The sequence below is a fragment of the Erythrolamprus reginae genome, chromosome 2 (assembly GCF_031021105.1).
Source record: "Erythrolamprus reginae isolate rEryReg1 chromosome 2, rEryReg1.hap1, whole genome shotgun sequence".
Classification (NCBI taxonomy): Eukaryota; Metazoa; Chordata; class Lepidosauria; order Squamata; family Dipsadidae; genus Erythrolamprus; species Erythrolamprus reginae.
The window spans coordinates 98,986,760-99,007,368 of record NC_091951.1 but is presented as its reverse complement, the minus strand read 5'-3'; the positions used below and the strand labels follow the sequence as shown (position 1 = coordinate 99,007,368).

At 42.2% G+C, this 20,609-nt stretch overlaps 1 protein-coding gene across 3 annotated transcripts in view; it reads right to left on the bottom strand.

Annotated features, from left to right (window-relative positions):
- Positions 1 to 394: 394 nt before the first annotated feature.
- The window catches only part of RGS14 (regulator of G protein signaling 14), a 93,559-nt gene continuing 73,344 nt past the window's right edge, over positions 395 to 20,609 (bottom strand). For all 3 annotated transcript variants that reach the window (XM_070738912.1, XM_070738911.1, XM_070738910.1), the window contains exons 10-15: positions 18,678 to 18,754; positions 16,501 to 16,627; positions 14,460 to 14,541; positions 11,557 to 11,603; positions 11,114 to 11,231; positions 395 to 1,128 (exon numbers count right to left, since the gene is read on the bottom strand). In XM_070738912.1, coding sequence (XP_070595013.1) covers positions 827 to 1,128; positions 11,114 to 11,231; positions 11,557 to 11,603; positions 14,460 to 14,541; positions 16,501 to 16,627; positions 18,678 to 18,754 — 753 coding nt within the window. In that variant the 3' untranslated portion in view covers positions 395 to 826. The remainder of the gene's footprint in view (positions 1,129 to 11,113; positions 11,232 to 11,556; positions 11,604 to 14,459; positions 14,542 to 16,500; positions 16,628 to 18,677; positions 18,755 to 20,609) is intronic.

The window sequence follows — 20,609 nt, the reverse complement described above, 5'->3', positions numbered from 1 at the left end:
TAGATAGATAGATAGATAGATAGATGATAGATAGATAGATAGATAGATAGATAGATAGATAGATAGATACTGTAGATAGATAGATAGATAGATAGATAGATAGATAGATAGATAGATAGATAGATAGATAGATAGATAGATACTGTAGATAGATACTGTAGATAGATAGATAGATAGATAGATAGATAGATAGATAGATAGATAGATAGATAGATAGATAGATAGATAACGCACTCTATTGTTTCAAGAGGAGGCATGGATTCCCCCAAGCCCCTGTCCTCACAACCGAACAAGAACTGTGTATCTGCCTTGTGGTTTTATGTGTTCATGCCAAACCGTGCCCCGTCTCCCACCTCCAGCTTAAACCCATGTAGCTCAAAATAAAAACCGAGGACTTAATCAGTAGTGTATTTTACATTTTACAGAGACTGAAAATTACAAACTATATACAGGCAGTATTCACCACTAGCCACAGGGTTGTAGTTGCCATTGGAGCAGCCGTTGGCGGTTGTTTCACGACATAGAGCAACACCGTACAATAGTTTGGTACAGCAAGTAAGTAAGACCGGCACTCTGCTGCCCAGCCAGCATGGGCAGTTACCGGAAGTCGGCCAGAACACTAGGAGCACACATGTCCAATTCCTGAAGACAGTCTGAGAGTCCCAAGAGCTAGATGGGGGTCTAGCCAGGCTTCAACCAAGACCAAGGGGACAAGTCTGCGAGATCATGATACTACGACAGAGATCGAACAGGAAAGGCCTGGCTTCACGGCAAAGAACATACAATTTGAGGGCCTAGGGTGGGCTGGGGTTCTCCAGGGAGTAGGTCACAGGTCAGGTTTCCCAGGACCAGCTGATGACGACGACGAAGAAGTTGATATTTGTGGTGGTGAAGAAGGAGAAGCCAGCTGGGGTTGTGGCTGCACCTGGGATTGGTGCCGAGAGGTGTCAGCCTTTGCTGCCTTGAGGGTGCAATTCTCAGGGCTGGATGAGGAATGGCTTGTGCAGGTGACACCACCTTCTTCAGGCACCTGGAGGAAATCGGGCAGTATTAGATCCTCCTTGGAGAGTAGCCCCCGCTGGTCATTGACCCTGCTGTTCTGTGCACGATTCAGCAATTCCATTAGACCTGGGGGAGAAGAAACACTTCAATGTATCTAAAAATCATAATATCATGGTTGGGGAGGCGGGGTGGAGTACTCTCAGGATGTGCTGGTCTGCAACTTAATCATTCCTCATGAACCAGATAGATAGATAGATAGATAGATAGATAGATAGATAGATAGATAGATAGATAGATAGATAGATAGATAGATAGATAGATAGATAGATACTGTAGATAGATAGATACTGTAGATAGATGGATAGATAGATAGATAGATAGATAGATAGATAGATAGATAGATAGATAGATAGATAGATAGATAGATAGATAGATAGATATAAAATCAGGCCTCGGCCTCTGTCTCCATGCCCCAGTTTTGACTCAGTCCTTGCATTGGACAGGACATGGGGTGAGTGTCTTGAATCATAGCTCCACTTTCCACAAGGGACAGCCACCCATTTATCTACTGAATCCATCAATTGCATCTCTCTTAACATCGTGAGTGTTATGGGACCTGGAATTGAACAATATCTGGAGAGCCACATGAGACCCAGCCATTCTTCGTACTGTCACTCTACAAACATTTAGCTCTTTCAACCTGTTTATATTCATTATACACTGCTCAAAAAAATAAAGAGAACACTTAAAAAACAGAACATAACTCCAAGTAAATCAAACTTCTGTGAAATCAAACTGTCCAGCACTGATTGACAATCAATTTCACATGCTGTTGTGCAAATGGAATAGTTATACAAATGAAATATTCAATGAGAATATTTCATTCATTCAGATCTAGGATGTGTTATTTGAGTGTTCCCCTTATTTTTTTGAGCAGTATATATGCCTTTGATAGTCTCAGTTTCCCTAAAGGGATCTTGAAGAGAATGCTAAAACTCTCACAGAGCCCTTGGATTCTTAAAGAAGATACTTTAAACCCCAGATACCCTTGGTGTAGCTGTTGCAACTTGGTTTGCAAATTTTGCACCTGGCAAGCGCTCCACATGAAAGAGGGCATCAGTTGCAAAGGGGGGAAAAGAGACACAGGAGATGCAATACCAACAGCATAGGCTTGCAACTTTGTGCTTATGTACCCAACCGCTGAGACCAATGATAGAGCCTATAGTCACTGGTTCTCAATCTTTTTTTGGCCATGCCCCACCAAAACATTTTTAAAATGCCCACGTACATGACATATAATAGCATTTAGATTTAGATAGTGTTGTGGTTAGCTCTGGCCCAGCTCCTGCCCCAAGGACTGTGGATGTGGGGGAGACATCCACATGCTGCAGGCCTGTTTTGCCCTCGGTGGAATCTGCTGATTAAGGCTCCTCTGACCAAGAAGACATGAGTGACAGGGAGGAGGAGAGTGTGGCAGACAGCTCAGAAGGAGATCAATTATCTCTCTCCTCCTTGGATTCAGAACAAGATAATGATACAGCCACGCATGCGGAGAGAGATGCATAGGCAACAACAACTGAGAGATTATTATCAAAGAAAATGAGGCCACCTGTGGTTGGGTGGGGCTGTGGTAATTGGTGAGGCTGCTATAAATAGCAGCCTGTGGGTTTGGCCATTGTGGAGGATTATCTGATTGTTGTGTTTCATGACTGCTTTACTGACTTTGACCTTTTGTGTGCTGATTTTTCCCCGCTTTGAAACTAAACCAGAGCAAAGTGTGTTTCACTTTGTGAAAGAAGAAGGACTGTGAATTGCCTCACAGCTGCAAGCTAAGTATCACAGAACTGATAAGGGACTTGTACAAATTACCAGTTTGTTTGGAGACCAGTGCTCTTTGCTATACCAAAAGAGGGCTTGGTTTAAGTGAATTTTCATTATAAAGAACATTGTTTTGAATTTTCAAACGTGTGTGTGTCTGAAATTTATACCTGTGATTTTTTGGGAGGAGTCTACCAGAGACCCCGACAGAACAGATAGAAATAACATTTAGATTTATATACCACTTCACAGTGCTTTACAGCCCTCTCTAAGTGGTTTACAGAAAGTAAGCATGTTGCCCCCAACAATCTGGGTCCCCATTTTACTGGCCTTGGAAGGATGGAAGGCTGAGTCAACCTTGAGCCTGGTGAGATTCGATCTGCCAAACTGCTGGCAGCCAGTGATCAGCAGAAGTAGCTTTCAGTACTGCACTCTAGCCACTGCACCACCGAGGCTCTCTCAATTCTTACTATTCAAAAAGTGAACTCCTACTGACATGGAGGAAGCCTACAACACCATTAACCTAGTGTAAACAAGGTCCCAATTGCCCCCATTAAAAATCAAATTATCCCCCTTGGGTTGGGCCCCATGTTAGGAACCACTTGCCTATATTCATGATCCAGCAGGCCCTTGCATAATTTTTGTTATGTAATTATATTTAATCCACCCACACATTCTGCTATATTGCCTCACTATGCCAAGGAAATGTTCCTGAGAAAGCTGAGCAAAGAATATTTGGAATATATGTATATTCCAAATTCCGAGCTTTCGGAGAAGGGTGGCATACAAATCTAATAAATAAATATTCGAGCCACGGTGGCGCAGTGGTTAGAGTGCAGTACTGCAGGCTACTTCTGCTGATTGCTGGCTGACTGCAATTTGACGGTTCAAATCTTACCAGGCTCAAGGTCATCTCAACTTTCTAGCCTTCGGAAGTGGGTAAAATGTGGACCCAAATTGTTAGGGGAAATAGGCTGAATCTGTAAACCACTCAGAGAAGGCTGTAAAGTACTGTAAAAGTGGTATATAAGTCAAAGTGCTAAGTGCTATATGTATAAATGCCCAGCGGGGTCATGAAGGTCATCCTAGGTAAAACTAGCAGGCACTTATATTGGAGGGGCAGCAATATAAAAGGATACTGGAGGCAGATGATCACTTTAGAACAGGGGTCCCCAACCGCCGGTCCGCGGACCAGTACCGGGCCGCAAGGCATGTTGCACCGGTCCACGGAGTCAGCAGCTGCTGTGGAGCCGGCGAGTGCCAAGCTGTTTCCTGTCTCTTTCCCCTCGCGTTCACTCAGGACCGCCGTTTCCCTCGGGCTGAGAAAACCTTTACTTGCTTGCTTTCTTCCTTTCCTGTCTTTCTTCTCTTGTCGAAAGTGGTCTATTTCCTCCTTGCAAAGCCCTCGCAAAGCCCTTGCTCTGCCTGCAGCTCAAACGGAAAGGCTTTGGCATTGTGCAGCTCTTTTTTTGCTAGGCTCCCCCACCCTATTCCCGGGGTCCTGGGTAGGAGCAAAGCCAGTGGTGTGCGTGTGACCATGAAACCCCCACCACCAGCTCCGGTAATTTTCTTTTGGAAGGATTCCTTGCTGCAAGAAAATTACCGGATCTGGTGGTGGGCACTCCAAGCAGGCAGCGATCACAAAGGAAGGTGACTGTGTCCATGGAGGCACCTCTGCCTCCTCTGGGATTCCTTGCTGGAATCCCAGCCGGAGCGGGCGGTGGCAGGGGGGTGTCCTCTGAATCTGCTGAAAGGCAAACGGCGGTCCCGAGTGAACGTGAGGGGAAAGAGACAGGAAACCGCCCCTTCCTACACTTCCTCCCTCTGTCACCTCGGTTCCCCCGCAAAATTAAAAAGGGGGGGGAGGGAAGAGAGACAATGGAATGATAAGCTATACCCTCATGCTTAATCCCGCCCAAAACCACACCCCTTTCCGCCCCCACCGGGCCATAGAAAAATTGTCTTGCTGAAACTGGTCCCTGGTGGAAAAAAGGTTGGGGACCACTGCTTTAGAAGACATCCATTCATATTATGTGAGACAACCCAGTAGTAAATCTCTGTTGCATTTTACCAAGAGCACATGGATGTAACATACGCAATTGAAGATAAAAGGGTTGGATGATGGCGCCTCAAGTCAGATGGCACTCAATATCTTCCTGTAGAAAAACTGCTAATCTTTTGGAATTCTAATTGCGTTTATGATGTGGCTAGACTAAAACCCTTTGGGACATCCTTTATGTTCCCTTTGTGACATAGGTATGAAAATCCAAAGCAAGGGAAGAGTGAGTGGGAACATGGTACATAAGAAGCATAAACCTGGGAAAGCTAAACACAGGGAAAGATGGAATGAAACAACTACAAATTTCAAATATCTTTGGAATCAATGAATTCGGATGTTGAGATTGATACTTTCAGTCAGAAGATCATACAGCTTACTATACATGACAAGAAAAACAAAAAAGGAGCCACATTTTAGCAATATCAATTATTATTATTATTATTATTTATTAGATTTGTATGCCACCCCTCTCCGCAGACTTGGGGCGGCTAACAACAATGATAAAAACAGCATGTAACAATCCAATTAATAAAACAACTAAAAACCCTCATTATCAAACCAAACATACACACAAACATACCATGCATAACTTGTAATGGCCTAGGGGGAAGGAATATCTTAATTCCTTCATGCCTGGCGATAAAGGTGGGTCTTGAGTAATTTGCGAAAGACAAGGAGGGTGGGGGCCGTTCTAATCTCTGGGGGGAGTTGATTCCAGAGGGCCGGGGCCGCCACAGAGAAGGCTCTTCCCCTGGGGCCCGCCAAACGACATTGTTTGGTTGACGGGACCCAGAGAAGGCCAACTCTGTGGGACCTTATCAGCCGCTGGGATTCGTGCGATATAGGATTTCTATCTATACCACTTCACAGTGCTTTTACAGCCCTCTCAAGTGGTTTACAGAATCAGCATATGGCCCCCAACAATCTGGGTCCTCATTTTACCCACTTCAGAAGGATGGAAGGCTGAGTATAAAGATTTTTGTACAGCTAGAAAAGAACAAGAATAGTACAGATAGTCTTCAATTACCAATGGCAGTGGGAACCAGAATTTGCTCTTACTTACTGGCATGAATATAAAGTGTGACATCATCTAACCACTTTGCTTAGCAACGGCAATTCCAGCACTCCAGTTGCTATTGCTAAGTAAATCACCGCAGCTTGTTCAGCAAGGATGCCACGTGGTCACCATTTGAGACCTCCTGACTGTTGGAAGTCAACTAATAAGGTTGCAAATAATAAACATGTGATTGTGGGATGCTGTGATGACCCCAAAGGTCACATATTAAGTGTCATTCCTTCTGTGCTGTTGCAAATTCAGAAAGTTGCTGAATGAGTCGTCGTTAACTAAGGATGACTGGACTGGACTGGACTGGACTGTAACGTAGTCAATAACTGAATAATATCAACTAGATTTTCTAAGCAATTCTTTAATGTGACATAGAAACATAGAAACATAGAAGTCTGACGGCAGAAAAAGACCTCATGGTCCATCTAATCTGCCCTTATACTATTTTCTGTATTTTATCTTAGGATGGATATATGTTTATCCCAGGCATGTTTAAATTCAGTTACTGTGGATTTATCTACCACGTCTGCTGGAAGTTTGTTCCAAGGATCTACTACTCTTTCAGTAAAATAATATTTTCTCACGTTGCTTTTGATCTTTCCCCCAACTAACTTCAGATTGTGTCCACTTGTTCTTGTGTTCACTTTCCTATTAAAAACACTTCCCTCCTGGACCTTATTTAACCCTTTGACATATTTAAATGTTTCGATCATGTCCCCCTTTTTCCTTCTGTCCTCCAGACCACCGTTCCCCGAAAGCTGCGCACGCGCGCACGCGCACCCCAAAATACACCCCCGCGCAGCCTTTTTCATGGCCGCGCGCTCCCCATCCCCATGCCAGCCGCGGGGGGGGGCGGGGAGGCGCCAGCAGCAGAAGGGAAGGGAGCCGCGGCCGCCCCTGCCTCCCCACAGTTCCTCCGGCCCCTCGGCCTTTCGGCGCTGCCCCCCGCCCGCTCCCTCTGCTCCTCCGCCGCCTCCTGCCTTTCGGCGCAGCTCCTCCCGCACCCGGAACACACACCCTGCCCATCTCACCTTTGCCGAGAGCACTTTCGTCCCGGGCTCTCGGCAAGGGGATTGCAGGAGAGGCGGAGCAGGCATTCTCTCAGCGGAGGCCGGCGAAGGTGATATTCAATGTCGGGGGCGCGCGAGCGGTTGTGCACGCTCCCTATCCCCCTGCTAGCCTGCTCGGAATATTCAAAATAAGAAAAGCCTTCGCCGGCTTTTCTTATTTTGAATGTTCTGGGGGGCTAGCAGGGGGATTTGGAGCGCGCGCAAACGCCCGCGCCCCCGACATTGAATATCACCTTCACCGGCCTCCACTGAGAAGAACGGAGAGAGAACGAGAGACAGTGAGAGCAACAGACAGCAAGATAGAAAGTGAGAGAGAGAGAGAGAGAGAGAAAGGGCGGAGAGAAAGAGATAGCAAGAGAGAGAGAACAAGAGAGAGAAAGAGTGTGAGAAAGAAAACAAGAGAGAAAGAGTGAGTGAGAGAGAAAGAAAACGAGAGGGAAAGTGAGAAAAAGAGAGAGAAAGAGGGGGGGAGAGAGGGAAAGAGAGAGAGAGAAAGCAAGAGAGAGATGAGAGGAAGGAAGAGAGAGAGAGAAGAGTGGAAGGAAGAGATAGAGCGAAATGATAGAAAAAAGGGGAGAAAAGAGAAATGAGAAAATGATTGAGGCAGAGAATGACAGGAAAGAGAGAAAAACAGAGAGAGAAGTGACTCTTGATTTAAAGCATATGGTAAAAGCACTTAAATAATAACAGAAAAAAAACCCAGCCCTCACCTGTTTTTATTAATAGTTATGTTTTTGGTTTTGCTGGTTGATTTAGTTTTAATAGTAATGGATTTTGGGTTTTTTTAATTATTAATTTCTTTTAATAAAAAAGAAGGGATTTTTTTCTTATTTATTTATTTATTTATTTATTTATTTATTTATTTATTTATTTATTCTATGCCGCCCAGTCCCAAAGGGACTGTCGCTCAGACACTATACTTTTCCGCCCACACCGAAAAAAAATTAGAGGGTACATTGCTCCAGACTATACAGATTGAGTTCATTAAGTCTTTCCTGATACATTTTATGCTTAAGACCTTCCACCATTCTTGTAGCCCGTCTTTGGACCCGTTCAATTTTGTCAATATCTTTTTGTAGGTGAGGTCTCCAGAACTGAACACAGTACTCCAAATGTGGTCTCTCCAGCGCTCTATATAAGGGGATCACAATCTCCCTCTTCCTGCTTGTTATACCTCTAGCTATGCAGCCAAGCATCCTACTTGCTTTTCCTACCGCCCGACCACACTGCTCACCCATTTTGAGACTGTCAGAAATCACTACCCCTAAATCCTTCTCTTCTGAAGGTTTTGCTAACACAGAACTGCCAATGCAATACTCAGATTGAGGATTCCTTTTCCCCAAGTGCATTATTTTACATTTGGAAACATTAAACTGCAGTTTCCATTGCTTTGACCATTTATCTAGTAAAGCTAAATCGTTTACCATATTACAGACGCCTCCAGGAATATCAACCCTATTGCACACTTTAGAGTCATCGGCAAATAGGCAAACCTTCCCTACCAAACCTTCCCCTATGTCACTCACAAACATATAAAAAGTATAGGACCCAGAACAGACAATTATTATTTACTCTCCAACCACTGATGCGGAAGAAGAGATTGATCATGAGTTTGATGGCCCAAGGTCAGTCTAAAATCAAACAATTTGGGCCACTTGTGATTGGAAAGTGGAAGGCCAGAGTTGGAAATAATTATGAAGGAAAATGTTAGAGCATATGGCTCAAGAAACAAAAAAGGAATAGGGGTGTGACCTATCACCTTCTGCCACTTCCATGATGCCTTCATTGCCAACACAGTCCTCAGATGACCAAAATGACGCTTTTATACATGGAGATCACCAGATGGACAACACAGAAATCAAATAGACTGCATTATTATTAAACGGTGGAGGAGATGCTTGGTTACAAATCTAATAAATACATAAATTCCAAACCATTCCCTGTTCTTTTTAAATTTTTAACTGTTTGGATTGTTTTGTTAACTGTTTCTTAATTCTTTTATGATTGTTTGCCACCCAGAGTCTCTTGTTGGAGAGGGGCAGCCAAGTACATTAATGTTACAAAAAAACAGAATGCCATAAATTAGTAAAATAGCTATGCAGACCTTAGAAAAATTATTCAGATGCTGTGATATATCAGTAGCTACAAACTGCAGACCAATGCAGGCAATGGTATTCCTCATGATATTTTATGGTCAGAAAAGTTGGACTTTGAAAAAAACAGGAGAGAAAGAATATTGGCGGTTTCTGAAATTTGATGTTGGAGAAAATGCCTGAGAATACTGTACCATGGACAACCAAAAAACCCCAAATAAATGGATTTATCAAAAAAATAAAATCAATCCAGAGTTTTTTACTTGAAGTAAAATAACCAGGCCTAAATTATCCTAGTTAGGACACATTATGCAAAGATCTTAATCTCTGGAGATGTTCATCCTGGGAAAGGTACCAAGGAAGATAAGAAGAAGATTCAGGTATACTGGAAATAATACACCATTGGAAAACCTAGAGAATCCATTTTTGTCCATGGATGAAACTATCTGTATGGTTGCTAAGAGCGGACACTGGCTTGATGGCACATAATTAATCATAAGTGTTGAATATTAAAAAGAGGGGAGTGCTAAATTGTATGCCAACAGTACTTTTGGGACAGGAAATGACAAATTTAGTTTCAGTGCAGTTTAATCTGTGCGACACCTCCAGTTTTGTTTCCATTTCTTCCCTGTCTTTTGGCCCATCTATTTCTCAGTAAGCAATGTTTTGTTTTGTTTTATTTATTTATTTATTTATTTATTTATTTATTTATTTATTTATTTATTTATTTTGTCCAATACAAATTGAAAGTTAAAGAGAATAAAAACATGTAGTAGTAAATAACAGGGAAGGGACAGAAGAAGAGATATGAGAATAGAATACATCAATGAAGAGTAGAGGAAAGGATATATGAATGGGAGAAAAGATATATAAAATATAGGAGAGACAATTGGACAGGGGACGGAAGGCACACTAGTGCACTTATGCTCGCCCCTTACTGACCTCCAAGGAATCTGGAGAAGTCAACCGTGGAACGTCTAAGGGGAAAATGTTGGGGGTTGTGGATTGACACCACGGAGTCTGGTAATGAGTTCCACGCTTCAATAACTCGATTGCTAAAGTCATATTTTTTAAAGTCAAGTTTGGAGCGATTCATATTAAGTTTGAACCTGTTGCGTGCTCTTGTGTTATTGCGGTTGAAGCTGAAGTAGTCATTGACAGGCAGGATGTTGCAGCATATGATCTTGTGGGCAATACTTAGATCATGTTTAAGGCGTCGTAGTTCTAAGCAGTGTTCTCTCTAAATTTTTTTGGGGGTGAGCGGAAAAGTATAGTGTCTGAGCGACAGTCCCTTCGGGACTGGGCGGCACAGAAATAATAATAAAATTTCCCTCTCGGCTTCTGTGCAGGTTTGGAAAACTCTGAGTTGATGATGATTTTTAAGTGAGCGATTGCTCACTGCTCAGCTTAGAGGGAACTATGGTTCTAAGCTTTCTAGACCCAGGATTGTAAGTCTAGTTTCATAGGGTATTCTGTTTCGAGTGGTGTGATGTAATGGTTAGTGTTGAACTTGAATGAAGGAGGTATAGGCCTAAATTCCAATTTAAATTCCCAAACTACTATGAGCAGATTGCCTCTGTTCTTGCTTTCCAAACTAAAGTGCTGCACAGCTCTACGCTTTGTTCATTTGCTGCCAGTAACTATAATTAATAATATCCAAATTAGCATGGCTTGGTTCTGTTTAATTTCCTAGAGTTACTAATAATTTATAGATCCAATCTGGTGTAGTGGTTAAGACATTAGAGTGCAAACTGGGAGATTTTAGTCCTGCCATAGGCTAGAAACCAGCTGGGGGATCTTAAGCCAGTTATTCTCCCTAAACTTTGGAAAGAAGGCAATGGCAAGCCTTTTTTGGGGGGGGGGAGGGGTGAACCTACCAAGAAAATTGTTGAGGCCAGGCCTAACTGACTCAAAAGGTACACACACACACACACAAATTTATAAGCAGCATCCCTTTCACCTCCTCAATTGTATTATGTTGCAAGCAGAGAAAGAGGTGCTTTACCTTCCATATCATACGTGTGGCGGTTCTGGTTACCCAAACTCCTGATGGGTTTGGTAAAAGGACAGGACATGGTTGGGAATGGGTCACTTTCAGACTCGGCCTCCAGAGTACTGTCATCCTAGAACCACAGTGGGAGAAAGCCAGCCTCAGAAAATGATGCATTTGTACATAGGTCACAACTATAACCTAGCATATTACAAAGGGAATAGTAACATCAGTCCTAGCCTGCAACCATTCACAATACATGTACGGCATCCACATTATGAGAAAAAAATAAAACAATCTGCACATTCCTCATTATCATTACTAGGAAGAATGCTAGAGAAGGAATTTAAAAAATGATACACAGTGATGCATTTTAAAAGTTATGGAAGAGTCAAGATTTCCCTGGAAAGCATGAAGCAACTCAATAAAGTGTTATTGCTTCCATGATCATTGCTCACCTCAAACTGCTTGCAAGTAGCATTCGCTACTGCAAAAGGTTTCACTTCTGCAATAAAAGAGATGGATGTTAGAACTTCTGGAGGAAAGATACATTAACAGCCATCACTATTTAGGAATTTTGGCCGACCAAACTCATCCTATGGTTCAAGAACTGTTTCCAGAGGGGGGTGCCATCTTCCAAGATGATAATGCACCAACCCATAGAGCAAGAAGTGTTAAAGAATGGCACGAGGAACATTCTAATGAAGTTCAGCATCTCATCTGGCCACCACCATCACCAGACCTCAACATTATTGAGCATTTATGGTTGATTTTAGAGATTCAAGTAAGAAGTTGATTTCCACCACCATCGTCTCTAAAAGAACTGGAGGGTGCTTTAACTGAAGAATGGGCTAAAATTCCTTTGGAAACAATTCACAATTTGTATGAATCAATATCTCGGAGAATTGAGGCTGTATTTGCCGCAAAAGGTGGACCAACACCATATTAAAAGATATTTTGATGATATTTCATGGTGTTTCCTTTTTTTTGTCCACCCCCTGTAGTTGCTTTATGTGGCTGCATGAGAGGTGGTGAGCTCTGCCTTAAGATCAACAGAAGAAAATATTGTGAATGCCAGCATATAGAAAATTGTGAGTACCAGGTAGGGGGTAGGAAACAAAAACAGAGTTACCATTTTTATTCTGCCAAGGCCCCCTTTTAAGAACCAACTCAGTAGGTCTTCCTTCCTTCCTTCCTTCCTTCCTTCCTTCCTTCCTTCCTTCCTTCCTTCCTTCCTTTATTATTTGGACTTATATGCTGCCCAACTCCCGAAGGACTCTGGGTGGCTCACAGCCAAATACGAAAACAGCTCAAAACTATCTTAAACCAACAATCACCCAATTAAAACAATTAAGAAAAATCATGCATACCCAAGGCATGCTGGAAAAGCCAGGTCTTTATGGCTTTTCAGAAGGCCAGTAGGGTGGAGGCAGCATGGACCTTGGGAGGTAGCTGGTTTCAAAGGGCCGGAGCAGCCACAGAGAAGGCCCTTCCCCGCAGGCCCGGCAGCCGACGCTATTTAGCTGACGGGACCCGGAGAAGATCGATCCTGTGGACCCTTATCGGTCACTGGGAGGTATGGAGTAGGAGACAATCCCGGAGATAGTCTGGGCCTAAGTCATGTAGGGCTTTAAATCTAATAACCAACACCTTAAATTGCATCCGGAGACCAATCGGGAGCCAGTGCAGTCCGTGCAGATTTGGTGTGATGTGGGTATACTTAGGTGTACCCACAACAGCTCGCATGGACCATTTGCAATCTCCGAACGTTCTCCTAGCCTTTCGTAAGCTCCTTAAAACCCACCTCTGTTGTCAGGCATGGGGGAATTGACATGTTCCCTCCCCCTAGGCTTATAAAATTTATGCATGGTACGCTAGTATGTATGATTGGTTTTAATTTGTGGTGTTTTTTTAATTAACTTAAATATTAGATTTGTTTTACATTGTATTGTGTTGCTGTGAGCCGCCCCGAGTCTGCGGAGAGGGGCGGCATACAAATCTGATTAAACTCAAACTCTTCGGGGGTAGCCCCCTTTCCCATCACTTTTTCTCTTCCTTCCATTCAGCTTTTATAAACACATTTTATAAACTATCTTGTTTTCTTTCAAGTAAGTGGCTAACTTCTTCTGTAGTCTACCATATGAGATTGGGGTTGGTGGGTTGTTATTAATTGAAGTGAATGTGGAAGAGGGAAGGAGGAAGGGGAGGAGAACCTGACCCACCAGAGCAGGAAGGGAGAGAATGCTACAGATCCTCTTTCCTAAGGAGGTTCATCTGGCAGGACCAAGAAGAAGGTCCTTCTTCGTGGTGGCTCCCTCCCTCTGGAACATTACCTCTGAAAAAATAAGATTGGCCCCAACCTTGACATTCCTTCACAAGGTCCTGAAGACATGATTCTGCCAATGGGCCTGGGGACCCAATATGGAGATCATCAAGTGATTTGATCGTTGTGACCAATGGGCTGGGGGCTATTGCATCTTGTATTGTTTTTTAAATGGGATTTATGCTTGTATGCTAACTGGAATCACTGAGAACGAGTTGGGCAGCCATATCAATTTTCTTAAATAAATGACAATACTTTTTTTCTTTCCACATTCTTTCATAGCAAACATCCCATCATGTAGGCAAATGTATGCCGCACATACATTTCTCCAGAAATACACTGCATCCAACACTGATCAGTTTTACAGGACAAAATGCACATTTGCATCACAACAGCCACCCTGAGTCACTTTTTCGAATGAAATGGGCAGCAAATAAATTCAATTAATGAATTAAATTTCAACCATTGCTTAGGTGAATAAATAAGAGCATCGATTCACTAACACTGATGGGAAAGAAAAAGGTACAAAGGATATGTAGTCACCTCTCCTTGGGAATCCCCTTCAAATAATTCTCCCCAGGAGAAAAAAGTTCTGTCAACAATAGAATTAACCAGGCTTAGGGGTGGGCTCCTGGGGGTTCGGCAGGGTTCGGGCGATCCAAGGATCAGGATTCAGCGAACCCCCAAATGCCACCCCTGGCTGGCCACACCCACTCCACCCCACCCTATCCCTCCCAGGAGCATCCATGCAGCTCGCTCATCATTCCAGGTAAGTGCAGGGCTGTGTGGAGGACCTGTTTCCGGTCTTTGGATGGCCTCCGGATCCCAGGGGCAGCAGTTTTTGCCCTCCCGGAGGCTCAAAAGAAGCCTCCCGGGGCCTGCGGAGGGCAAAAAACGCTTCCTCCTGCCATGTTGTTGGCAGCTGAAAAGGCCACGCCCACCCAGCCACCGGGCAGCAAACCCGCTGCTAAAGGAACTGAAGCCCACCCCTGGTAACAATCCTGCAAAGATAATTGTGTTCCTTTGAGCATCACATACCTGCATCTGAATCCAGAACAAGCTTCTGATCAGCCACTGCACTAACCTTCTCTTCCAACTTCAAAGTTTGGGTTCGCCCAGACTGCAGGGAGAGAACAAAGTTAACAGAAGGGAGGAAAAGGCCAGCTTGCCCAGGATGAGGGAGAAAAACAGACCCTTCCCAGGATTGGATGGCCCAAAGGGTAGTGCACATATATCCCGCTAGGGTGGACATTGCTTTTCAACAGAAGATCCGCAAGGAAATGACATTCGATTAAAAAGCATGTACCCGGAGAACAATGGGCATTTTCTTCTAGCCCACAAAACAAAACAGAAGCCCACCAAGAACTCCAGTTTAGGTGGCTGTTTTTTCAGCTTCATAGCTCTTACTCCTGATAATATCGCAACAGATAAATGTAATAAGTGGAAGCAATGTCTCTAGTGCAGAAATAAGAATTAGCAATAGCACTTAGACTTCTATACCGCTTCACAGTGCTTTACATCCCACTCTAAGTGGTTTACAGAGAGTAAGCATATTGCCCCCAACAATCTGGGTCCTCGTTTTACCGACCTCGGAAGGATGGAAGGCTGAGTCAACCTTGAGCCTACTGAGATTCGATCTGCCAAACTGCAGGCAGTTGGTGATCAGCAGAAGTAGCTTTCAGTACTGCACTCTAACCACTGCGCCACTAAGGCTCTCTGAATTGCACAGTGCAACTGGGAGCCAGCTGAAAATTCTCAGGTAAGCAGCCATGTCAAGTTGACAAATCCCAGCTAAGTCAAACACTACAGGTGGTCCTCCTCTTGGAACAGTTCATTTGTGACCGTTTGAAGTTACAACGGTTATTGAAAAAAGTGACTTAGGATCATTTTTCACTTTCAACCATTGTAGAAACCTCATGATCCTCCTGCGACCAAAATTCAGATTCTTGGCAACTGGCTCATATTTGCAGTTCTCCCAAGTTCATGTGATCATTCTTTGTGATTGCCTGATGAACCAGATTCACTTACTCAATAATAATAATAATAATAATAATAATAATAATAATAATAACAATAATAATAATTATTATAATAATTATAATTATAATAATTATAATAATTATAATAATTATAATTATTATTATTATGTCAATACAACACAGCAAATGAGATCACTATGCTGGATTTCGTATTTCATCACCAGTCGGGCGCTTCCCAAACACCTAAGACTGATATAATAATAATAATAATAATAATAATAATAATAATAATAATAACAACAACAACAACAACAACAACAACAACAACTACTGTGGGACTTTCGACTTCAGACTGACCGAATTCTGAAGCATAACACACCAGACATTGTGATCGTGGAGAAAAAGAAAGTATGGATCATTGACATCGCAATCCCAGGAGACAGCAGAATTAAGGAGAAGCAGCTAGAGAAATTAGTGAAATACGAAGATCTAAAAATCGAGCTGCAACGACTCTGGCATAAGCCAGTGAAAGTGGTCCCAGTGGTATTTGGCACGCTGGATGCAGTACCAAAGGACCCCAGCGGACATTTGAAAACCATCGGAATTGACAAAATCTCCATCTGTCAATTGCAAAAAGGCCGCTTTACTGGGATCGGCAAACATAATTTGCCGCTACATCACCCAGTCCTAGGTGCTTGGGAAGCGCCTGACTGGTGATGAAATACGAAATCCAGCGTAGTGATCTTGTTTGCTGTGTTGTATTGACATAATAATAATAATAATAATAATAATAATAATAATAATAATAATAATAATTCATTAGATTTGTATGCCGCCCCTCTCCAAAGATGTTATTAACTTAGCAACTGCAGTGATTCATTTCAACAGCCATGGCAAGTAAATGTCGTAAAATGAGGCAAAACTCACTTAACAACCGTCTGGCTTAGCAACAGAAATTTGGGGCTCAGTCGTGTTGTAAATCTAGGACTACCTGTATTTACCCATCCTATTTCATGATTTAATTTAATTTAATTTATGATATTTCTATGCAACCCAACTTTCGAAGGGCTCTGGGTGGCTTACAACATGATGGTTCTTACCCGTTTGAGTGACACTTGTCTAATATCAAGGTTGTATTTCTCCAAGGTGGGCTGCAATGCTTCTCGCAAGGTTTTAGATGATTTGGCCAGAATGCGGACTGTCTTATTGATAGGTGTAATGTGCAGCCTGTAAAAAAAAAAGAAGGATCGGGTTAAGGACCGATCATACTGGAGAAAAATATTATCTATATGTTGCTAAGAGTCAACATTGACTTGATAGCACAAAGTGAAAAAAACCCCCACTATAAATATATTAAATGGATTTAACACATTACAAAAATCATAGTCAAATTGCAACCATCTTTTGCATCTCCTCAATCCTTCCTGAATTTTACAGGAAGAAAAAAAGTTCATATACTGCAGATCCACTGAAATGAATCATGAACTCTGAGTTATTTATAGTGGCATAAATGTTAAAATGGTCACATACCCAGGGAGAAATATCATCTCATATAGTAGCATAGATAGTGGCTTTCTGTGTTGTTAACTTTCAGCCACTAAAGGCTTTTTCTAATTTGCACACAACCAAAAATATGGCAATATTTATTTATTTATTTATTTATTTATTTATTCGATTTTTATGCCGCCCTTCTCCTTAGACTCAGGGCGGCTTACAACATGTTAGCAATAGCACTTTTTTTTTAACAGAGCTAGGCTATTGCCCCCACAATCTGGGTCCCCATTTTACCCACCTCGGAAGGATGGAAGGCTGAGTCAACCTTGAGCCGGTGATGAGATTTGAACCGCTGACCTTCAGATCTATAGTCAGCTTCAGTGGCCTGCAGTACAGCACTCTACTTGCTGCGCCACCCCGGCTCATAGCACTTAAGACTTGTACACTGTTTCACAGTGCTTTACAGCAGTGTTTCCCAACCTTGGCAACTTGAAGATATCTGGACTTCAACTCCCAGAATTCCCCAGCCAGCTGGCTGGGGAATTCTGGGAGTTGAAGTCCAGATATCTTCAAGTTGCCAAGGTTGGGAAACATTGCTTAACAGCACTCTCTGAGTAATTTACAGAATCAGCATATTGCCCCCAACAATTTGGGTCCTCCTTTTATTAACCTCAGAAGGGTGGAAGCCTTAGTCAAACTTGAACCACTCAGAATCGAACTGCGGGCGTGTGGCGCAATTAACCCGCAATACTACATATTCACCACTGTGTGGCCACAGCTGTTATGAACATGAATATCTCTTGGTGTGGGTCTTCAACCCATTGAAGTCTTAGCTGAGATGCCTATTGGCTGTGTGAAGTTGGTAAGGGCACAACCCTTCCTTATGGACTCCAAGCACTCTTCTCTACCACTATTCTCCTCCCTGCTCTTCCTTGTGGAAATTGTTGAGAGGTGGCTGGTTTTAGCTATTCATTTAATTTCTGTGCCACCTTCCTCATTAATGCAGCAGACTCTGGATGGCTTTAGGGCTGAAAAGGACTGCATTTTCTTACTTGTGGAACCAAGCTTCGTTCCTATGTGCCTCGGCAAGTCTGTTTGCTATTCAGTGGACGTGAAAGTGGAGAACAAACCCGCTACTCTCCTGGTCTGCCAGGCACAGTAATGAAGAGAGGCAGGCCAAGGCATCTGCCTTACCCGAAAACCCCCCCATCCCAATGCCAGCCTCACATTCCCCGTTGGGACTGATGGGTGGAATCCTTCAGACTTCAATGAGTGGTAAGGCACCATCATCTGTGTGAGTAAGCGACCACTTTGCTTAACATGCAAGAAAACATGGCATTATTATTTGTTGGCAAGCCAAAACAGAAACAAGAGCTCTGCGATAGAGATTGGCAAAGAAAACGGAAAATGTTATGCCAGGGACACAGGGTGGGGTTGTTGTTGGTTGTTGGGTGGTTTTGTTTGGTTTTGGTTTTTTGCCAATTCAAGATCAAGTGAATAACACTCTAATTCAGTGGTGAGAGAAGTCTACTTAACTATCAGTACCAACATGAAGGATAAGCAACTTAAGCTCATTTTTAGTTCAACTGCTTACAATTAATAATGAGTACTATTGAACTGCTGTATGCATGCCCCCCAAAACAGCAGAAGGATTGTTTTCATCTCTGTTGTAAAAACAAATGGGTCACTCTTCTGGGGCAGGAATCTCAGCCTAGAATTACGAAAGATGAAGCAAAGCCAACCCAGAACAGAATGAGGTCTTTTTTTCAGAAATCACACTCACTCAAAGGTGACCCTCGTCTCCAGCTTGACCTCCTGGTCCATCAATACTAAACTGTCCTGGTTCAATGCCAGAGGCTTCTGTGAAAAGCCAAAGAAATACGGAAATATCAATACACTGCAAAGAAAGAACACTCATGTAGGAATGTGCATAGAAATGCTTGCTAATGCGCGATGTGATTTTACATGACCCACGGACAGAGGTGGGCTGCTAAGGTGGAAGGGTGACCTGTGCTCGCCCAAGTGACTCTGAGTTCTAGCGGAGTCCAGCGCAATTATGCTACTGCACCTGGGCAGGTAGCGAAATCGTGCATGGACACACCTGCGTGCCCACCTCTGCCCACGGGTTAATTCATTGACTCAGGTCATTGAATTACAATTTCGAGTTACAACCATGCTGGAAATTCTGCAGTCGCCCACTCAAAATTTGGACACTTAACCATAAGAATGTATTTATGGTAGCTGCAGTGACCCAGGATGATATGACTGCCATTTTTATCAACAAAGTCTACGAGGAGAGAGAGATGAATTCACTTAATGAGCCTGTGGTTCATTTAATAGCCATGGCACAAAAAAAAAAGGTTGTAAAATTGTAGAAACTCATTTCATAACTGCATTTCTTAGCAATGGACATTCTGGCCTTATTTGTAGTTATAAGTCAAAGGCTATTTGTATGAAACTATGAATGTTCATGATGCAATTCTGGGAAAATAGCTTTTAAGAAATCTGCAAATAATACTGGGGAGAGATATTTTTAATTGTGGCAGGATAAAAATGTTTCTAAACAAAGAAATAGATAAAGTATTATTAATCAGGAATATTTTGATATTAATATTTTCTTAAAACTGAAATTGCTTGTTGATTTCACCTAATATATGCACATTCTGTAATCATCCGTGAACTAAAAATTATTTGCCCATAAATATGCTGTGAAAAAACTTAATGTACAATCGGGTTGGATATCTGAACTATAACTATGGATATCTAGATAAGTATAGACCTTTCAAAGAGAAAAAACAATAAAACTGTATGAATTTAAAAGATGCTGAAACCAATTTAAGCCTAGACAAAAGATATTTTCTACAAGGAACTCAATTTCATTTGAAGAATATTTATTTGTTTGGCTTGTTAACAGTATGTGTTACTTGGATAGATACTTGGGGAATATAACTGCTATCACTAGTTAAAAGAGACTCCAGTGACCTATTTTCATAAGCCAACCAGGCAATTAGAAGCTATAGAACATAGAAATAAAACTTATAAACTTTTATTCCTTATATTATAGGGAATAAAAAATCCTAGTACTCCCACCTGGCAGGAACAATGGTGACGCATATTAGAAGTTGTGATGAACTATCACTGAGGGCTGATATTCCTTAACAAAAAGTATGGTGCTGGAAGCAACCTACCTATCAACCTACCTATCAACCGCTCCAAACTTGACTGTAAAAAATATGACTTTAGTAACCAAGTTGTCGAAGCGTGGAATTCATTATCCCCAACCCCCAACATTTTCCCCTTAGACTATCCATGATTGAAACTCACCAGGTTCCTTAGAGGTCAGTAAGGGGTGTGCATAAGTGCACTAGTGTGCCTTCCATCCCCTGTCCAATTGTCTCTCCTATATTTTATATATCTTTTCTCCCATTCATATATATTTTCCTCTACTCTTCATTGACGTATTCTATTCTCATATCTCTTCTTCTATCCCTTCCCTAATATATACTACTATATGTTTTTATTCTCTTTAACTTTGAATTTGTATTGGACTAACTAACTAACTAACTAACTAACTAACTAACTAACTAACTAACTAAATAAATAAATAAATAAATAAATAAATAAATAAATAAATAAATAAATAAATAAAACAACTCTACAGTATAGAACTAAGAAATAGAATTTCAGGCAAAGCTCAGCCAAACAATAGTGAACT